Raw genomic sequence first — 19232 nt, 5'->3', positions numbered from 1 at the left:
ATCAGAAAGTCCGAGTGAAGCGCGGGGCACCGCACGATAGGCCCCGCTGATCGTGCTGTAACAGTGGTCTAATGTCCTCTCCTCTCTGGTCGGGCATTTAATATACTGCTTGTATTTGGGAAGCTCATGGCTCAGATTGGCTTTGTTAAAGTCCCCAAGAGCAATGATGAGAGAGTCCGGGAATGTCCGCTCCATGTGCAGTATCTGCTCCGCGAGTGCGCACTGAGCTGCCTGCGCATCTGCGTCTGGCGGGATGTAAACAGCGGCCAGGATGAATGAAGCAAACTCCCGCGGAGAATAGCTGTCATGTTATGTTTTAGACTTCATCTGGGTGAGATTATATTCTGAGTGGTTTATGTTTGTTTTCTTGAAGTTTTCTGTTCTCGTTTGATCATTGATCAGAAGTTTGATCACGAGTTTCTGTTACGGTGTGGGTCTCGGGTTCTTAGTCATTCTTTCATTATGTTTAGAGTGTGTCTCTTGTTTCCTCTTTTATTCTGATAGACTGTGTTCAGCGTATTTAGTTTTGCCTCTTCCCTGTCTTGTCAGCTCTGATTAGTCCCAGTTGTGTAACCGCCTGTTCCAGTCCCCTCGTTATCCTGCCTGTGTATTTAAGTCTTCAGTCTCCCTGCTTGTTGTCACATCCTCCACGTTAGCTGTGTGTTGTAGTTCCATGGTCTCAAGTCTCTGCAGTTGTTAGTTCTAATTTGTCTTTATTTTGTTTCCTTCATCTGCTTTGTTTTTAGTTCATTTTACCAACAATTAAAGCTGCTGCTTTAAAGTTTGTGTCTCAGAGTCCTGCATTTGTTCCAACCCTTGCTTGCCGCACAGCTCACCATGACACGAGCTGCTGGAGTTCAAGCCAAGCATCAGAATGGGAAAGAAAGGTTTAATTTAATTGATTTGGGACCTTGCGTAGTTGTTAATGCCAGGCAGGTGACTATTCTGGAAACGGTTGATCTACTGGGATTTTGATACACAAACATCTTTTGGGTGGACAGAAAATGGTCTAAGAGAAAACACTGATGTCAGAGGAGAATGGCCACACTGCTTTAACATGACACAACGGCAACAGTAACGCAATTAACCACTCGTTACAAACACGTTATGCAGAAGAGTGTCTCTGAATTCATGTTAAATGAATTGCAAATGGGCTGCACCGGGTGCTACTGCTGTTAGCAAACAGCAGTAAACTGAGGTTACAGTTTGCATGTGCTCACCACAATAATGTGGTTTGATGAGTTTCGATTTTGTTGCAACATCTAGATGGTACGATCCAAATATGGCATGAACAACATGAAAGCCCCTTTCCGTCTTAACGGTTCAGGCTACCTGTAATGGTGTGAGGGAAATCTTCTTGGTATCAAAGAACAGAAAGCCGAGGTTATAGTTTACATAAGATCACTAAAATGTTCTGGTCTGATTAGTCTTGAGTTCTGCTGCTGTAGTGTCAGACTTTACTGTAAACAACCATGAATCTGTTCTGCCTTTTATCAGTGGTTCAGACAGCTGCTGCTGGTTCAACATGTATTTTTCCTTGATGTTACCTTGTCACAGTTTAGGCTCCTTAGTACCAACTGAAATTTTCAGGGTGAGATTCACATCTCAATAAAAAACAGAGAATTATCTTTCAGTTAACACTACTGATTTACATCCTGGAAGAACTTCCATACTGGAAGAAAGAGCGAAAGAGATCATATGTAAAAGGGAATTTTGGAAAAAGTGCTTATAAACGTTATAAATGATCTTTTTTTTCTTAAAGAAATCTTTTACTTCGTGTTATGTTTTTCATACCAGTTGTAATTTCCATTGCAAATATTAATCACAGTTAAATTAAGGGGGGATGGCATTAAAAACTAAGCTAAGCTGTGATGTCATCAAGTACACTTCCGTTCATACTGTAGAACCACCGCGCTGCGTTCTCCTGAAGACTTCCGTTTGAACGAACTTGCGCCCACCGGAGCCTCGACTGAATTCTTCGTTCAGACTCTGCAGGAGACGGACGCATAGGAAGCGGACAAACGAAGACTTCTTTCTTCGCCTTTGATCATGAAAGTGTGGGTTTTTGCTGTTCTGGCCGCTCTCGCGGTCGGAGCCTCAGCTCAGAGCTGTAAGTAGTTTAAATTTGATACAAACTTGATTCTAAAAAGAAGCCACAGCTCAGTTTGAGTAGATTTAATGGAAATTTTCACAAAAACGAACAAACCCCCAACACATTTTAAAAGTTCAGAGCACCTTTATTTAAGACATAGATAAATTATCTTTCTATGAGATGTAGTTTTGCTTGTTTTATTTGATCAAATATTGTAATTTGCCACCAGAGTTGAACCAAAAAGCTGTTTTTAATGTTACACTAGCTAGTTTTGTCAAATCAAATCAAATCAAATCAAATCACTTTTATTGTCACATCACATGTGCAGGCACACTGGCACAGCACATGCGAGTGAAATTCTTGTGTGCGAGCCCCACAAGCAACAGAGATGTGCAAACACAACAACACAAACGAGCAAAATACAAGAATGGCCGACCTGAAACTAATAAATATATGTACAATATATAATAGTGTATGCATTTCTGGATGTGTATACTAAATATTTTCCTACGTGTGTGTGTGTGTGTGTGTGTGTGTGTGTGTGTGTGTGTGTGTGTGTGTGTGTGTATACACATTTTTACAAATTAAATAGTAAAAAAAAAAAAAAAAAAAAATAATAATAATAATAATAATAATAATAATAATAATAATAAAATATATAAAATATACAGAGTTGAATATGTGCAAAACAAGTGGCATTTATATACAGTATGGAGTGCATAATGTTGAAGTTCCAGTAGTGAAGCTGAGGTGTCTATGACGTGTTCAGCAGTCTGATGGCCTGATGGAAAAAGCTGTCTCAGTCTGCTGGTACGGGACCGGATGCTGCAGAACCTCCTTCCTGATGGAAGCAGTCTGAACAGTTTATGGCTGGGGTGACTGGAGTCCTTGATGATCCTCCCCGCTTTCCTCAGGCAGCGCTTCCTGTAGATGTCTTGGAGGGAGGGAAGCTCACCTCCAATTATCCGTTCAGAGCACCGCACTACTCGCTGGAGAGCTTTGCAGTTGTAGGCGGTGCTGTTGCCATACCAGGTGGTGATGCATCCAGTGAGGATGCTCTCAATGGCACAGTGATAGAAGGTCCTGAGGATGCGGGGGCTCATGCCGAATCTTTTCAGTCTCCTGAGAAAGAAGAGGCGCTGCTGCGCCTTCTTCACTGTTTTGTTTGTGTGTACTGACCACGTAAGATCCTCAGCCAGATGTACTCCAAGGAACCGGAAGCTGCTCACTCTCTCCACAGCAGCGCCGTTGATGGTGATGGGGGTGTGTACTTCTCTGCACCTCCGGAAGTCCACTATCAACTCCTTTGTCTTTGCGACGTTGAGGGTGAGATGGTTGTCTTGACACCAGTGGGTCAGGGCGCTGACCTCCTCCCTGTAAGCCGTCTCATCACCGTTGGTGATAAGACCCACCACTGTAGTGTCGTCCGCAAACTTCACAATGATGTTGGAGCTGTTAGTGGCTGTGCAGTCGTAGGTGTAGAGTGAGTACAGGAGAGGGCTCAGTACACACCCCTGTGGAGCACCAGTGTTCAGTGTGACGGGGGATGAGGTGATGCTGCCCAGTCTGACCACCTGGCGTCTGTCAGACAGGAAGCTAAGGATCCAGCTGCAGAGGGAGCTGCTCAGTCCTAGATCCTGCAGTTTCCTGTCCAGCTTCGAGGGAACGATGGTATTGAATGCTGAGCTGTAATCTACAAACAGCATTCTCACATACGTGTCTCTCTTCTCCAGGTGTGACAGGGCAGTGTGTAGTGTCAGGGCTATGGCATCATCAGTGGACCTGTTGTGGCGGTATGCGAACTGTAGAGGGTCCAGTGAGTCGGGTAGTGCAGAGCAGATGAAGTCCCTGACCAGCTTCTCGAAGCATTTGCTTACGATGGGGGTCAGGGCTACAGGTCGCCAGTCGTTCAATGAGGAGATGGTGGAGGATTTGGGTACAGGGACGATGGTGGCCATTTTGAAGCAGGCTGGGACTACAGACAGAGAGAGGGAAAGGTTGAAGATGTGCGTGAACACTCCAGCCAGCTGAGCCGCGCATGACCTGAGGACGCGGCCGGGAATCCCGTCCGGACCAGTAGCTTTGCGTGCGTTCACCTTCCTGAAGCACTTCCGCACATCCTCCTCAGACACAGTGTGCGCCCTGACGTCATCCGCGGTGCGCACACTGTCCGGTCTCATGGTGTTCGCTGTGTCGAATCTAGCGTAAAATACGTTTAGATCCTCACACAGAGAGGCCGAGGTCTGCGGTGTGCTGGTTTTCCCTCTAAAGTCTGTGATCGTGTTTAGTCCCTGCCACATACTCCGAGGGTTGTCAAACTGTTGCTCCACCCTGTCCCTGTACTCACGTTTGGCTGCTTTGATCGTCTTCCGGAGTTGGTAATGTGCGTGTTTGTAGTCCGATGTGTTCGCGGAGGCAAAGGCGGTGTTCCGTGCCGCCAGTGCCGCGCGAACATCTCCGTTAATCCAGGGTTTTTGATTTGGGAAGGATTTAACTGTTCTGGATGGGGCGACATCTTCCACGCATTTCCTGATAAATCCACAGACTGAGTCTGTGTATTCATCAATGTCTCTGGCGGCCACGTGAAACATTTCCCAGTCCGCGTGATCAAAACAGTCCCGCAGCGCAGACTCCGATTGGTCCGTCCAACAGTGCACCGCCCTCCGGGTTGGAGCTTCCTGTTTCAGCTTCTGCCTGTAGGCGGGCAGGAGCAGGATGGTGCAGTGATCTGATTGGCCGAATGGGGCGCGGGGGAGGGCTTTGTACGCATCCCGGAAAGAGGTGTAACAGTGGTCGAGTAGCCGGTTTCCACGTGTGTTGAAAAGGATGTATTGATGGAGTTTTGGTGAGACTTTCTTCAGGTTTCCCTTATTAAAGTCTCCGGCTGTGATAAACGCTGCCTCTGGGTGTGCGGTTTCCTCGCTGCTGATCGCGCTGTACAGTTCCCTGAGTGCACGGTCAGTGTCGGCTTGTGGGGGAATGTAAACAGCCGTAATAATCACTGCTGTAAATTCCCTCGGTAGCCAGAATGGCCGGCACTTAATCATCAGGTACTCCAGGTCCGGTGAGCAGAAGGATTTGACCGGGTGCACGTTCGCATAATCACACCAGCTGTTGTTGATCATGAAACACACACCACCGCCTCTGCTTTTCCCAGTAAAATCCTGTGACCTGTCCGCGCGGTGCACAGAGAACCCCGGCAGTTGTATTGCGGAGTCCGGTACTTTGTCCGATAGCCAGGTTTCTGTGAGGCAGATCACGCAGCAGTCCCGCATCTCTCGCTGGAATGAGATCCGTGCCCGAAGCTCGCACAGCTTGTTCTCCAGAGACTGCATATTAGCCAGTAATAAACTGGGTAACGGTGGTCTGTAAGTGCGCCGTCTCAGTCGAACCAGAACGCCAGATCTTCTCCCTCTGCGTCGGCGTTTGCGGCCTCCAGGGCCAGAGAACAAAGGCGTCTCAGGTGAGATGAATGGGGGGTCTGCAAACGGAGCGTCCGTGTTGCAAAACTTGAACTCCGGAAAGTTATAAGAAAGACCGTCTTTTATGTCCAGTAAGGTTTGTCGGTCGTACACAAGGAGACAAGAGCTGCTCGTGAAAAAATAAAGGAAAAGTAAAATTAAACACAGAAGAAAGCCGTTGCTTGGGGGAGCTCGCGACGAGGCTGCCATACTCGGCGCCATCTTGTTGGTGGGTGGGGAAGGTTTCTTCCTCTGTGTTGGGACTAGTACCCAAAAGATTCATTCTTATATTCTTATTCATTCTTATATAATACTAACTATACTATACAGTCACAGTATAGTAATGTGGTTACATATTTGAGTTCCTGTTAATAACCTGCTAGTGTGGTGGTGTTTTTTCCTCTTTAGGTACACCAACATGTGCCACTATGAAGTGGGCTATCTGCGACGGACCCTCATGTGCATGTACTCTTCTGGTTGGTAATGGTACAAAACAGCCCATAGACTGCACAGCATGTAAGTTTAGAAGTGATAAAGGGGCTCCTTCCTGTTTCATGTCCTCTGTTTGACACTCCAGCCTGCTCATGGTGTGCATTTTGTTCCCCCTCAGTGGTCCCCAAGTGCTTCTTGATGAAAGCTGAAATGTACAGAGCTAGAAGGGGCCTGAGCACTCGCACTATTGGAGGAAAGCAACATGAGACTGCCATTGTGGACAACGATGGCATCTATGACCCTGAATGTGAGAATGATGGCAAATTCAAGGCAAAGCAGTGCAACAACACAGATGTGTGCTGGTGCGTCAACAGCGCTGGAGTTCGTCGAACTGACAAGGGAGACCAGACCCTCAAGTGTGAGAAGCTGGTGGAGACCCAGTAAGTGATTTCACTATAGTGAAGGATTGCTGTGAGGATGAATAGTTCAAGTATTCAACATCACGTCTTTATTTTATTTTTTCCCTCTTCCAGTTGGATCCGTCTTCAGCTGACACACAAGGAGGGGCCCACCAACGTGAATAAAGACAATTTGAAGGCGTAAGTCCACTTCAGCCCTTATTAAAAGTTAAGAAACATGCTGAGGCTGACATTTCCAGATCTCACCATCCTAATGTTTTTTTTAAAACAGTGCTATTGCAAATAAACTTAAAAAGCGTTACCAACTTGACCGCAGCCTGGAGAAGGAGGTTCAGGTGAGTGACAGTCCAACAAAAAACTGTTTGTAATTTAGAACAAAGCAGAAAGCACCACTGCCATGCTAACTAACATCCTGTCATTCTACAGTATGACCCAGACGCTCGCATGATTGTGGTTGATGTGACTAAGCCAAAAGGAGAGCGCATCAGTGACCTGTCCAGAATGGCCTACTACATGGAGAAAGACGTATGTACAACCTGTGTGTGTGTTTGTGTGTGTGCACGTTTTGTATAATGGACCCACTGGCTAACTTCATCATTTCATGTGACTTTCTGCAGGTGAAGGCGCTGCCACTGTTTACTGACCAGAAAACCTTTACTGCTTCTGTGGATGGGCAGACTCTGATGATGGAGAAGATCATCATTTACTATGTGGACGAGGAGCCCCCGACCATCACCATGAAGCACCTGACAGGCGGGATCATCGCCGTCATCGTGGTGGTGGTGCTGGCTGTGATTGCTGGCCTGCTGGCTGTGGTGAGCGCATCTGCATGTCAGAAGTGTCGTTTAAAGAACAAATGTTAAAACAAAAGGCCATAATTTAGTTTCTTCTCTGTGTTTGTAGTTCTTTGTCCAGAAGCGACAGAGGAAGTACAAAAAAACTCAGGTGAGATAAACGACCTGCTGTCGGTAAATTTATCTTTTGAGAAAAAGGGGTCATTGTATAAACTTTTTTGGTGTGTCTGCTCTTTCCTCTAATTCAGCAAAGAGAGATGGAGCAAATGTAAAGCAGAGAGAGTGTGAAGAGTCGACACATACGCATACCTGACAGGCAGGATCATTGCTGTCATCGTGGTGGTAGCGATTGCTGTGATTGCTGTGGCGAGTGTATTTGCATGTCAGAAGTGTGGTTTAAAGAACAAATGTTAAAATAAAAAGCCATAATTTGCAACTGTTTACTGACCAGAGCAGACACTTTACTCCTTCTGTGGATGGGCAGAACCTGATGATAGAGAAGATCATCATTTACTACGTGGATGAGGAGCCCCCGACTGTTAGTGCATCTCTTCCTTCTTGTCCAATTTTTTTTTAATTTTTAAAGGAAATTTTAAAAATGCTTTTTTAAAGTAATCCCTTACCATCTAAATGTTAAGACTGTCTCCAGGGCATGCAACACTATTGTCTGTGTCTCAGGAGAAGGTTGTGGATGGACAGTCAGTTACATCAATATGGACACGCCTGGTGTAAATCACGTTAATCTTCCTTGAGGGAGACCTTGTTACAAACCTGCATTGTATGTGTTTGTTTTGTGCGCTCAACGCATCTGGTTATGTTAATTCAGCTTTGCCGGGGCCCTGCTGCGATTGGTGCGTGGATATACAGCTCCAGAGTGACTGTTTCCAGCTGGAGGCTCCGCCCATCAAATGAAGGATGGAGCTCTGTGGTGAGAGAGATTCTCGCGTTTCTCCCAACATCCAAGCAGTACGCCTGTGACAGCCACTTCAGTGCAGGCACGTGCAGAGGGGGGGGCTAGAGGGGCTTGAGCACCCGCCCCTTTCCTGATGGGTGCCCAAAGTGCCCTTTTGTTGAGGCAACTTTAAAAAAAAAAAGTTATTATTTTTTTTATGTGTGTGTGCGTGCGTGCGGAGTCCTGTCTGTGCCCCTCAACAATAATATTTAACTATTAATCACAGTTTTGCTAAATAAAAGGATCTGGCTTGCATCAGTCACATGATCACATTTAACCAATGATCGCCCTTGACGGCAGAACGCGCTGGTTACGAGCCGGGAACGAGCTCACAAAGAGCACGCGCATTTTTAGCGGTCCGGAGCTGTAGGAGAAACACAAGTTAACTCAGAGACACAGACTGATGCGACAAAACCAGTAAGTAGGTGTACAGCGTACACTGTAGTGTGTAGCACCCAGGAGTATTAGCTTATTACGTGCACGTTGGTAAGCTGTCTTGTGTCAAATGACGAACTGAAACAAACGAGCGTGCTGTGTGTGCAACAGCGCGACAAACATTACCTGTCCTTTTATTAACTGCACAAGTAGTGCTGGTCACAGCTGCTGGCTACCTGTGTAAGGCTGTCATGGGTCTGTAGCTCTGTCACCGTTTTAGGGAACATATTTAGTTTTAAAGTATTTAGAAACATATTTAGTTTTAAAGTAAGTTTCCGGGCTTTTCCTGCCTTTCTGGAGGGATTATATTTCACTAAAAAACGATCTAATATGCATGTCCACATAATAATTATTATAATTATAATATATTAAAAAACACAAGCTGTATTTTAAAGAACATACATTAAGAAGCAGAGTATATTAGATTTATATTTTAAATAAGACAAAATTTGGAATTTACAGCAGTAAAATTATTGTATCTCTACAGTTTAAAAATGTAATAAGCTTTGCCCCTGCACAGAGTGGATAGTGAAACAAATGGAATCATCATAAATACATTATTTCATATTTATTACTTCCCCCTCCTCATTGCTTTATTATTGTAGCTCTAGTAATAAATAATAATGTAAGGATTCTGGATCAGCACCATGATGCCTATAGTATATACAGTATTCTGAAGAAGGTCTAAAATGTCACTGTGTGTGCGTGCATGTGTGTGTTTTATTTAGATGGATTTAGATGGACGTGGAGACAGACATAAAGAGACGCTGTACACACGATCACACTCCCCAAGCGTACTCTACGAACCGGGTCTAGGTACCCTTGCCCCTGGAGGGGGGAACTGCACCCAGACCCAGGTGGTGTTACCCTTTTCCCTGCGGTGGGGAGAAGCAGACCGCCCCGACTCCGCAGCAGCAGGGAGGCCCCACACTCCAGACCGCAGTCGGACGGCCAACTCCTCCTAGCCCCCCCGCTCCAGCAGGCCGCAGAGAACGGGGGTGAGAGAAGACTTGTTCTCACATAGCAAGTGGAGAGTGATATATGAAATGATGGAAGGAAGAAGAGAAGCAAAGAGTGATTCACAGGCAGAGCCTAAATTATTTCTCACAGTTTTTTGTTGCCTTATGGTTCCAAGCGCTGTCACCAATCTTTGCATTTTGTTATTATCTCATGACACTTGTTTAATCAGCTACCATCTCTCCTATGGACTTTGTAATGTTTACAGTCTCAGATCAACACAGCCCTGCCCTTCCCATATTAGATTCTTGATGAATGTGTGTTGTTGTTATTCAGCCTGGTTCAATGTGCCCCTTTTTAACTTTGAGCACCCGCCCCTTTAAACCTCTCTGCACGGCCCTGCTTCAGTGACATTGTGACAGTTGAGGAAGTGGAGTGGGTAGGAGTGAGCTGCCGTTTCTTTTGATCACCTGTTTTCTCCTGTTTTGAGTAAGTTAAGGAGGTCAGAGTCTGTCTTCGTTTTTGGCACTTGTTTTGGTAAGGTTAGGTGTGTGGGAATCAGTTTAGATTCGTTTTGTTTATTATTTTGGCCTTAGCTCACCCCGACGTGTTGACACTCCCGTTTTGTTGTATCTGTTTTATCACTTTGTAAATAAATCACCTTTTAACAAACTGATTTGTTTCCTGTCACTGCTTCGGTCTTGTGGGGCGAGCGAGTCCTTCACTCATGTTATTGCCTAGCCCCTAGACGGGTCGTAACAACCTGCTTTAGCAAATGACAAATAAGAAGTCCATTGCCATGAACACTCTTAGTCTTGTTAAAACTTTATGTAGTTTATGTATAGTTTTTTTATTCACATGTTTCTATATTATATCTTATTTTTTCAGCTGCAAAAAAAGGAAAAAAGATCAAAATAAGTGTTTTTACTTCAGAAAATTATTATTTTTTGATAGGCACAGTGAAGACTCACAGGAAAGTGGAGGATGGAGAGAGGGGAAGACCGCCTGGGTTCCTCCACAGTCGGCAGATCTCTGTCCAATGATGCTTTCATGTCAACGTGTGCCAAAATCTCTGGGGAATGTCCAAAATATGTTTATGAATTTAATTCATGCTAAAAGCAGGTTTTGTAAAAGGTTTTAGAGCCATGCTTCTCACCCCTCCTGGTATTTAATAATGTTAACATATTCTAACTGTAGCTTTAGCTGGTTTGTATTACTAATGTACACTGATGACAGCAACAAGGCTCTTTGTGGGATTTTTTTTTTTAAAGATCTAATTGAATTTTCTGGATTTGGGTTGAATTTGCCACGAAGATCAGTTCACAACAAAGTGACAGTGTTTTGAAATGTGTGCCAGTCAGTTCTAGCACCAGTCACATGGTGGCGCCATCTCTCAGCCATTCTGTTCACGTCACAGAATGACATAGTAATAAATCCTTGGATGATAAAACAGCCACAGATACTGCGCAGGTTTATTAGCTCTGTCCACTGGTGAGAAAACTGGGACAATCTTATGGCCTGTTATAAAGATTAAGGTGTCTGATCCCTTTTGACTGCACAATTGGTTACCCTGGTTACATGTAGCAGTGATAGACTTTGCACAGCAACAAGCAACAGTTACAAGCTCAGCATCTATGCTGCATGCTTGTTCAGGCAGGCGCTGAAAAAGCCAAATTTAGCTGTTGGCTAATTGGCACCCAGACTGGATGCATTAAATAGCCTGTATGGCTTCACACAGAGTTCCAAAATTGTCCTACAAGCTTCCTTAAAGTAAGCAAGGAGGCTACGTTTTTAAGTATGAGTAGTTATTTTTATATAATGTCAGAGATATACAGTTATCAAACAGTCAGGTGAATAAACAACACTGAGACACCTGAAGACTGTTAACGTGCTGCACAGGTGAAAAACTCAGAGAGCCTCACACCGAGCTGCAGTATTCGTTTATTTTTATAGTAGCGAGCAGGGTGGGACAAGCATAGCAGTTTCCTTTAATTTTGCATACGTGTGTGTGGGTGTATGTGTCACTAAGTTCGTGTGTGTGCTAATCTCTTGCGGTAAATGTCACAGGGTCAACTTCCTGTTTCTGCAGAGTTGGTACATTGTATCTGGTGAAATATGTGAACATAAGCAGAACATAACATTTGAAGCATAATCAAATAAAACAGTAAAAACTCTATAACATATAACTTATAAAAAGAAGCTCAAGTGGCTTTATTGTCATTTCAACCACTGTTACGGCCCTAGCAGGGCCTCCTCCTGAAGGTGCCTGTGTGGGCGTGTCCCACCACCTCTTTTGCCTGAGGTGCCACCTTTCCCTGTTACACAGCTGACTCACATCAGTAATTAAAAGTATTTAAGTCCAGGGAAAGGTGAGTTCTGGGCCAGAGTGCCAGTAGTGTGTTTGCAGCTAGTGAGCTGTGTTTTTGGTGGTTTTCAGCTAGTGAGCTGCTCTCTTTCTTTTTGGCTTACGTTTTACTTTATTGACCAACGCCTGAGTTTTGTTTGTTTTCTTAAATGGTGATAGCGGCTTGTCCGTCTCTTTTAGTTAGTATGAATTGAGACTTTAATAAAACTCTTTAATTTACCCTTTTGCCTCCTTGACTCCTTTTTCTGACCCGGTCACTTTTGTTACTTCCCCCTCCCCGCCTAGACCCCTCAGGGGAACGTAACAACCACTGAGACCATGGTGCTACATGTAACAGTAAATCAGCACAGGACTCCATAAAGTGCAAGTATGCAAAAATTAAAAAACTGTGCAACAGAACGATGCATACACTAGTCGGTGCAATAGAAACGTGCAACAATGACAGTGGGTTGTGCAAAAAGCAGCTGAGGTAATGAAATGAATGTACAAAGGTATGTGTGAGTCTGTGATTTCGGCTATGTTTATGGTTTGTGTTAATGTGTGTTCCCACTAGAAAATAAAATTAACCATTCTCTCTCAGGCCCTCCAAATTATGGAGGCCTTTCTGCCCTCACCACACTCCCTGCCAGTGGCTGATGCCCTCAGGCGTCGGTGTGTTGGTGGTTCTTGGTGTCCGGGGCTGGGCGCTCAGGTATGTACCGGCTCACCGTAAAACATGAGCCCGGGCGCCGTGACTCGGTTGGGGGGCCCTCTGGGCCTGCGGCTCGGTTCACTCTGGCACAGCTGGCTGCCGGCAGAGCCCATGGGCACGCCACTGCAGCCCCCTCTGGCTTCTGCTCTGTAGCTGCTTGGTGACCCCTTCTCAGGGGCTCTCCTTTGCTCTTCCCAAAAGGGTGGCACGGATGCCCCTCTGGTGGTCCTCCTTGGGCTCTCACACTCTGGGGCCTCTGGATGTCTGGGGCCTGGATGTACTCCATGCATGCTTCATGCCCTGGGGGACGGGGCTATGGCCCCCCACACCGTCTAGCAGATCGTTACATGGAGAAACCTTTTGAATACAAGCGCGCTCATCCACACAGGTGTGCACTGTTCATAGACACAAACCATACCTTTCTTGGCTGCTACCTCGAAGCACATTGTGCGCTGTTGGTCCTACGTGCTGCACAACAACATTCAATATTTAGTATTTACTGTTTTTTACACATAGCTAGATTAATGTGATGGTGTTGGGTTTATTATGCTGCTCTCTTTTTTGTTTTCTCTTTTTTTTTCTCTCAACAGTTGATCCGGGAGATTTTTTTAAGTGTCCTTTCTCACTGTCCCTCTTCCCCTCTGTTTTTCTTTTCCTTCATCTTTCTTTTTTACCTTTCTTATCCCCCAGCCATGTCTGTCCCGTCTGTAACAACTGAAAATAAAAATAAAATAAAATAAATAATAATAACAAAAAAGGTCGATCAAATGGGCCAATATGCCAAAGCCATGATGATCCATTTGTAAATCCGTTGGGTATCTTTGTTGACCTTCAGACAACAATTCTGACGGCTAAAGAACGAAACGGGACAGATGGAAAAAACAACAACAACAAAAAAAACATTCTCTCTCTTATTTTTAAAGGATGTGTGCATGCATCAACTGCTTGTTAATGCAAATATCTAATCAGCCAATCACATGGCAGGAACTCAGTGCAGTATGTAGACATGGTCAAGACAAGCTGTCATGGGGGTTTATGTTTTAGACTTCATCTGGGTGAGATTATATTCTAGGTTGAGTTATACTCCGAGTGGTTTACGTTTGTTTTCTTGTACAGTGTCCTTGGGTGTTTTGAAAGGCGCTTTTAGATCAAATGTATTATTGTTATTAATATTATTATTTTTAAATTTGATACAAACTTTATTCTGCTGAAAAGAAATGCATAGTTCAGTTTGACCTAGATTTAATGGACATTTTCAGAAAAACAACAACAACAAATTTAAATTTAAGACATAGATATATATTTCTATAAGATGTAGTTTTGCTTGTTTTGTTTGATCAAATATTGTAATTAGCTGCCAGAGTTGAACCAAAAAGCTGTGCTAACTAGTTTTGTTGGCGAGTGGGGGTTGGGAAGGTTTGTTCCGCTGTGTTGGGACTCACAGCCAAAAGATTCACCCTTATATAATACTGCATCTTTTAAAAATAAAAAATTATGCTTCATGAAGTCACAGTACAGTAATGTTATTACGTATTTGAGTTCCCATTAATAACCTGCTAGTGTTGTGGTGTTTTTTTTTCCCTCTTTCTCTTTAGTTCCAACAACATGTGCCACTATGAAGTGGGCTATCTGCGACGGACCCCCATGTTCATGTACTCTTCTGGTTGGTAATGGTACAAAACAGCCCATAGACTGCACAGCATGTAAGTTTAGAAGTGATAAAGGGGCTCCTTCCTGTTTCATGTCCTCTGTTTGACACTCCAGCCTGCTCATGGTGTGCATTTTGTTCCCCCATCAGTGGTCCCCAAGTAGGGCTAGGCCATATTATACCATTCACGGTAATACCGGTACAATGCTAACGATAAGAAAATGAAATATCGCGATAGAATATGGGTAAAACGCGCATGCGCAGTGCCGAAATAGCACAGCGGCAACGGAGAACGAGAAGGGGGAAAGCGGATTGTTGAGTGAAACGGATGAACCAGAATTGATTTGTAAAAATGGTGCATCTTAACTGATTTGGTGTTTGTCCGTCAGATACACAACAAAGCACATTTTTTGTAGAACATGCAAGCGGGCCGTCGTTATTGCCGTATTTGTAGGACTAAGGCGCTCGTAAATCTGAGGATAATCTGGGTCCTAAACTCCGTCCTTTTTTTTTTTTTTTCCTGTCCCGTTTGGCAGTTTTGCCATCAGAATTATTGTCTAAAGGCAAAGAAAGATGCCCAACGGATTTACTTTACCAAATTGACCACCCCAGCCTTGCCATAATGGTCCATTTGATTCACCTTTTATTGTTTATTTTATTTTCACTTGCTGAATACGGGACAGACTTGACTGGAGGAAAGAAGGGGAGAAAGAAAGAGGGAAAGAGAAACAGCTGAGAAGAGGGACGGGGGAGAAGGGCAAACGACAAAAACCAACAGAATGGGCAGGGGGGGAAAAAGAAAAGAAAAAAAATGCATCTATCGATCACCTGGATCACCTGTTGAGAAAGAAAAAAGAAAACAAGCATAAGAGAACAAGAGTAATAGAATAAACAACATCACAATGATATATGGGAATATGACAGTAAATACTAAATATTAAACATTATTGTGCAGCACATAAGATCAACAGAACACAGTGTGCTTTGAGGTAGGAGCCAAAAAGGGTGTAGTTTGTGGGTGTGATCACCCATGTGTACACCTGTGAGCATGGACTGTGGTGTAATTGCATTGTACAGTAGATGTTAATGCAGCCGGTCAGTGTAGTTAGGCTGATGGCAGCTAGAGGGCGAGACCGGTGTGTTTCTGTATAGAATGTTATGTTATGGGGGGGGGCAGAGCAAGAACAAGAAAAATAAAGGTGATTATGAATCGTACAGTGGACCCGCGTATAATTGAATAACACGACATGGTGTCAGAAGTCCTGTACTGATCCATATAACCTCGACTGAACGAACCTGTGTCTGGCGGAGCTCGCGGAAAAACGAGGGGAGAATATGGCGGATGAGACTGCACAGAGAGCACCGGCGGGGCCGAGCGCGACATTCAGCATCCAGCCACCGGAATCCTTCGACTTTTCAAAACCGCAGGAGTGGTCCAAATGGATACGGAGGTTCGAGAGATTCCGTCTCGCCAGTAATTTGAACGTCAGCTCGGAGGAAAACCAAGTCAACACGTTGATTTACTGCATGGGAGACGAGGCGGACGATGTGCTTCGCGGTCTGAGTTTAACAGCGGAGCAAAGGACAACGTACGAGGGGGTACGTGATGGTTTCCAGGCTTTTTTCATTGTGAAGAAAAATGTGATCTATGAGCGCGCCAAATTCAATATGCGCCGACAGGGAGACAATGAGACAGTGGATGCTTTTGTGACAGCACTGTATGCGCTAGCAGAACATTGCAACTATGGAGTGCTACATGATGAGCTGATACGTGATAGGCTCGTTGTCGGTCTCACGGACAAACGGCTGTCAGAACGCATGCAGCTTGACCCAGATTTGACTTTGCAGAGGGCTATCAACATGGCGAGGCAAAGTGAAGAGGTAAAGCGACAACAATCCTCCTTGCGAGGTGACTCTAGAGGTGAGGCTAGCGATGCTAAGTCAGTAGATAGAGTGCATAAAATCAGTCGTAAGCCTGTTAGAACCAAACTGCTCCAGACTGATAGTCGTCAAGCTAAAACACGTGGATTCCGAGAAGACGGCAGAAAAGGGCCAACCTGTCAGAAATGTGGTGGCGCTCCATCCCATTCAAAGCAGGATTGTCCAGCGAATGAAGTGAAATGCCATGCATGTGGAAAAAAAGGACATTACAGGCGTGTATGCAGGGCACCAAAAACAGTGCATGAGGTTGAAGAGGATGAACATGGTTTGTTCCTGGGCAGTGTTAAGTGTGAGGGTGAGCCGTGGACTGTCGACTTAAGCATAAACAACAAAAACGTGTCATTTAAAATTGATACAGGGGCCGATGTGACAGTCCTACCCCTTAAGGTGTTTAAGGAGCTCTACAGACACAACCACCCCCCCAGTCTCCACAAATCAACCAAGGCTCTGCTGGGTCCCGGGAGGAGTCGTTTGGATGTCGTTGGTGTCAGTGAGCTCGCACTGAGGAAGGGAGACAAAGAAATACTTGAGGATGTCTTTGTCATCAGACACCTGCACACTGCTTTGCTGGGGAGACCTGCTATTAGCAAGCTGGAGCTTGTGGCTCGTCTGGAGAGCATAACTATAGAGACGCTTAAAAAGTGCTACCCAAAGCTGTGCAGTGGTCTCGGTGAAGTACGTCAGCCGTACGACATCAAACTGAAACCTGGAGCTCAACCTTTTTCCTTGAAGACGCCACGGAGAATCCCGTTGCCTCTGATGGACAAAGTTAAGCAGGAGCTGGCCCGTATGGAAGAACTAGGGGTGATCAGCAGGATTGAGGAGCCAACTGATTGGTGCTCAGGCATGGTGGTGGTACCGAAGAAGACAGAAGATGTACGCATATGTGTCGACCTTACACACCTCAATGAGTCTGTGTGTCGAGAGAAGTACATACTGCCATCGGTGGAGGAAACATTGGGCAGATTGGCTGGTGCCAGCATATTCAGCAAGCTGGACGCTAACATGGGGTTTTGGCAGATACCTCTGACGGAAAACTCAGCCAAATACACCACTTTCATCACACCGTTTGGGCGTTATTACTTCAAGAGACTGCCCTTCGGGATTGCTTCAGCACCGGAGCATTTCCAGAACAGGATGGTCACAGAGGTCACAGATGGTATGGAAGGGGTGGTTTGCCACATGGATGACGTGCTGGTCTGGGGCAGAACGCAGGAAGAGCATGACTCTCGCCTACACGCTGTGCTGGGCAGGATCCAAAAAGCTGGCATCACCCTAAACATTAACAAGTGCGACATCGCGAAACAGCAGGTGACGTTTTTAGGGCATGTTCTCTCAGCCAGCGGTATCAGCCCTGACCCAAGCAAGACCCAGGCTGTGAGGGAGATGAAGGAGCCACAAAGTGTGAGTGAGTTAAGGAGCTTTCTGGGAATGGTTAACCAGCTTGGAAAGTTTATCCCACAGCTCGCAGAGAAGGACAAACCTCTAAGAGACTTACTGTCTAAGAAAAACTGCTGGAGATGGGACATTGACCAGGCTAGAGCATTTCAGAACCTGAAAGATGCGCTCACATCACCGCCAGTGTTGGCCATGTATGACCCAAGCCGTGACTGCAAGGTGTCAGCAGACGCATCATCGTATGGCTTAGGGGGTGTGTTGCTTCAAAGATGGGACGAGGAATGGAGACCCGTTGCCTACGCGTCACGCTCCCTCACTGCAACAGAACAGAGATACGCTCAGGTTGAAAAGGAGGCTTTAGGTCTGACCTGGGCTTGTGAGCGGTTCCGCAACTTTCTTATTGGCAAACACTTTCAAATGGAGACAGACCATAAGCCGCTGCTAAGTCTGCTGGGGGCACAAACTCTGGATGCGCTCCCTCCCGGAATTCAACGCTTTAGGATGCGCCTCATGCGATATTCCTACTCGATTTCGCATGTACCAGGCAAACACCTGTGGACAGCTGACACGCTCTCACGATCTCCAGTGAAAGCAAAAGAAACACTTCAAGACAAGGAGTTGTTGGAGAGCACAAATATTTACGTGGACATGTTGATGGACAGTCTGCCAGCTAGCAACAATTTCTTGGAGCAGCTGAGAGAAGAGCTGAAGAGGGACAGCGTATGTGCTCGCGTGATGCAGCTGTGTGAGGAAGGATGGCCCACACATTTCAACAGCGAACCAGCGCTAAGACTGTACTGGGCAGAAAGGGCGTTCCTCACCGTACATGATGGTCTGCTAATCAAAGGGGACAGGTTGGTTATACCTGCAACTATGAGAAATGATGTGCTCACCAGACTACACGAAGGTCACCAGGGAGTGGTTAAGTGCAGACAGCGAGCACGACAGTCGGTTTGGTGGCCAGGGCTAAGCCAGCAGATAAATGAGCTTGTCCTTAACTGTCGGACATGTTGCCAAGTGAGAGAAAATCACACAGAACCGCTGATGCCATCACAGTATCCGGGGCGGCCGTGGCAAAAGCTAGGAGCCGATCTGTTTATGCTGAGAGGGAAAACCTACCTTCTTGTCGTGGATTATGCCTCAAGATTTGTTGAGATTGCCCCTCTCACACCTTCAAGGTCAGAGGACGCGATCCATCATCTCAAAGGGATTTTTGCACGACATGGGATCCCCGAGCAGCTGGTAACAGATAATGGACCACAGTTTTCAGGGGTGGCTTTTGAGACATTTGCAAAAGTGTATGGCTTCTGTCACATTACAAGCAGCCCAAAATATCCCCAAAGCAATGGCGAAGCCGAACGAGCAGTTAAGACTGTCAAGAATCTATTGCGGAAAGCTGTTGATCCACACTTGGCTCTGCTCGCTTACAGAGCCACCCCACTGCAGAATGGCTATAGTCCAGCCCAACTCTTGATGGGGAGACGGCTTCGCACCACAGTGCCAATACTGCCATCTCTGCTAGACCCCGCACTTCCTGATAGTGTGGTTGTCACCCAGAGGGAAAAGGAGAGGAGGACTAAAGAGGCACAGTCATATAACCTTCGTCATCGCGCAAGCAGCCTCGACAGGCTCACTCCAGGCCAAGAA

At 45.6% G+C, this 19232-nt stretch overlaps 1 protein-coding gene across 3 annotated transcripts in view; it reads left to right on the top strand.

Moving 5' to 3' along the window:
• The first annotated feature begins 1995 nt into the window (after positions 1-1995).
• LOC120741691 (epithelial cell adhesion molecule-like) overlaps positions 1996-19232 on the top strand; it is a 32171-nt gene continuing 14934 nt past the window's right edge. Inside the window, exons 1-9 of one of the 3 annotated variants that reach the window (XM_040044709.1) lie at positions 1996-2110; positions 5962-6069; positions 6164-6425; positions 6519-6584; positions 6676-6739; positions 6831-6929; positions 7022-7219; positions 7308-7349; positions 7447-7639. In XM_040044709.1, the coding sequence (XP_039900643.1) occupies positions 2050-2110; positions 5962-6069; positions 6164-6425; positions 6519-6584; positions 6676-6739; positions 6831-6929; positions 7022-7219; positions 7308-7349; positions 7447-7470 (924 nt within the window). In that variant the 5' untranslated portion in view covers positions 1996-2049 and the 3' untranslated portion in view covers positions 7471-7639. Of the gene's footprint in view, positions 2111-5961; positions 6070-6163; positions 6426-6518; positions 6585-6675; positions 6740-6830; positions 6930-7021; positions 7220-7307; positions 7350-7446; positions 7640-14193; positions 14302-19232 lie in introns of those variants that run through there. The other 2 variants (XM_040044708.1, XM_040044710.1) reach the window with 2 other exon arrangements.

This window comes from Simochromis diagramma, unplaced genomic scaffold (assembly GCF_900408965.1).
Source record: "Simochromis diagramma unplaced genomic scaffold, fSimDia1.1 OVJJ01000486.1, whole genome shotgun sequence".
NCBI lineage: Eukaryota > Metazoa > Chordata > Actinopteri > Cichliformes > Cichlidae > Simochromis > Simochromis diagramma.
Note: the sequence above shows the minus strand (reverse complement) of the source record. Positions and strands in the feature narration are given on the sequence as shown.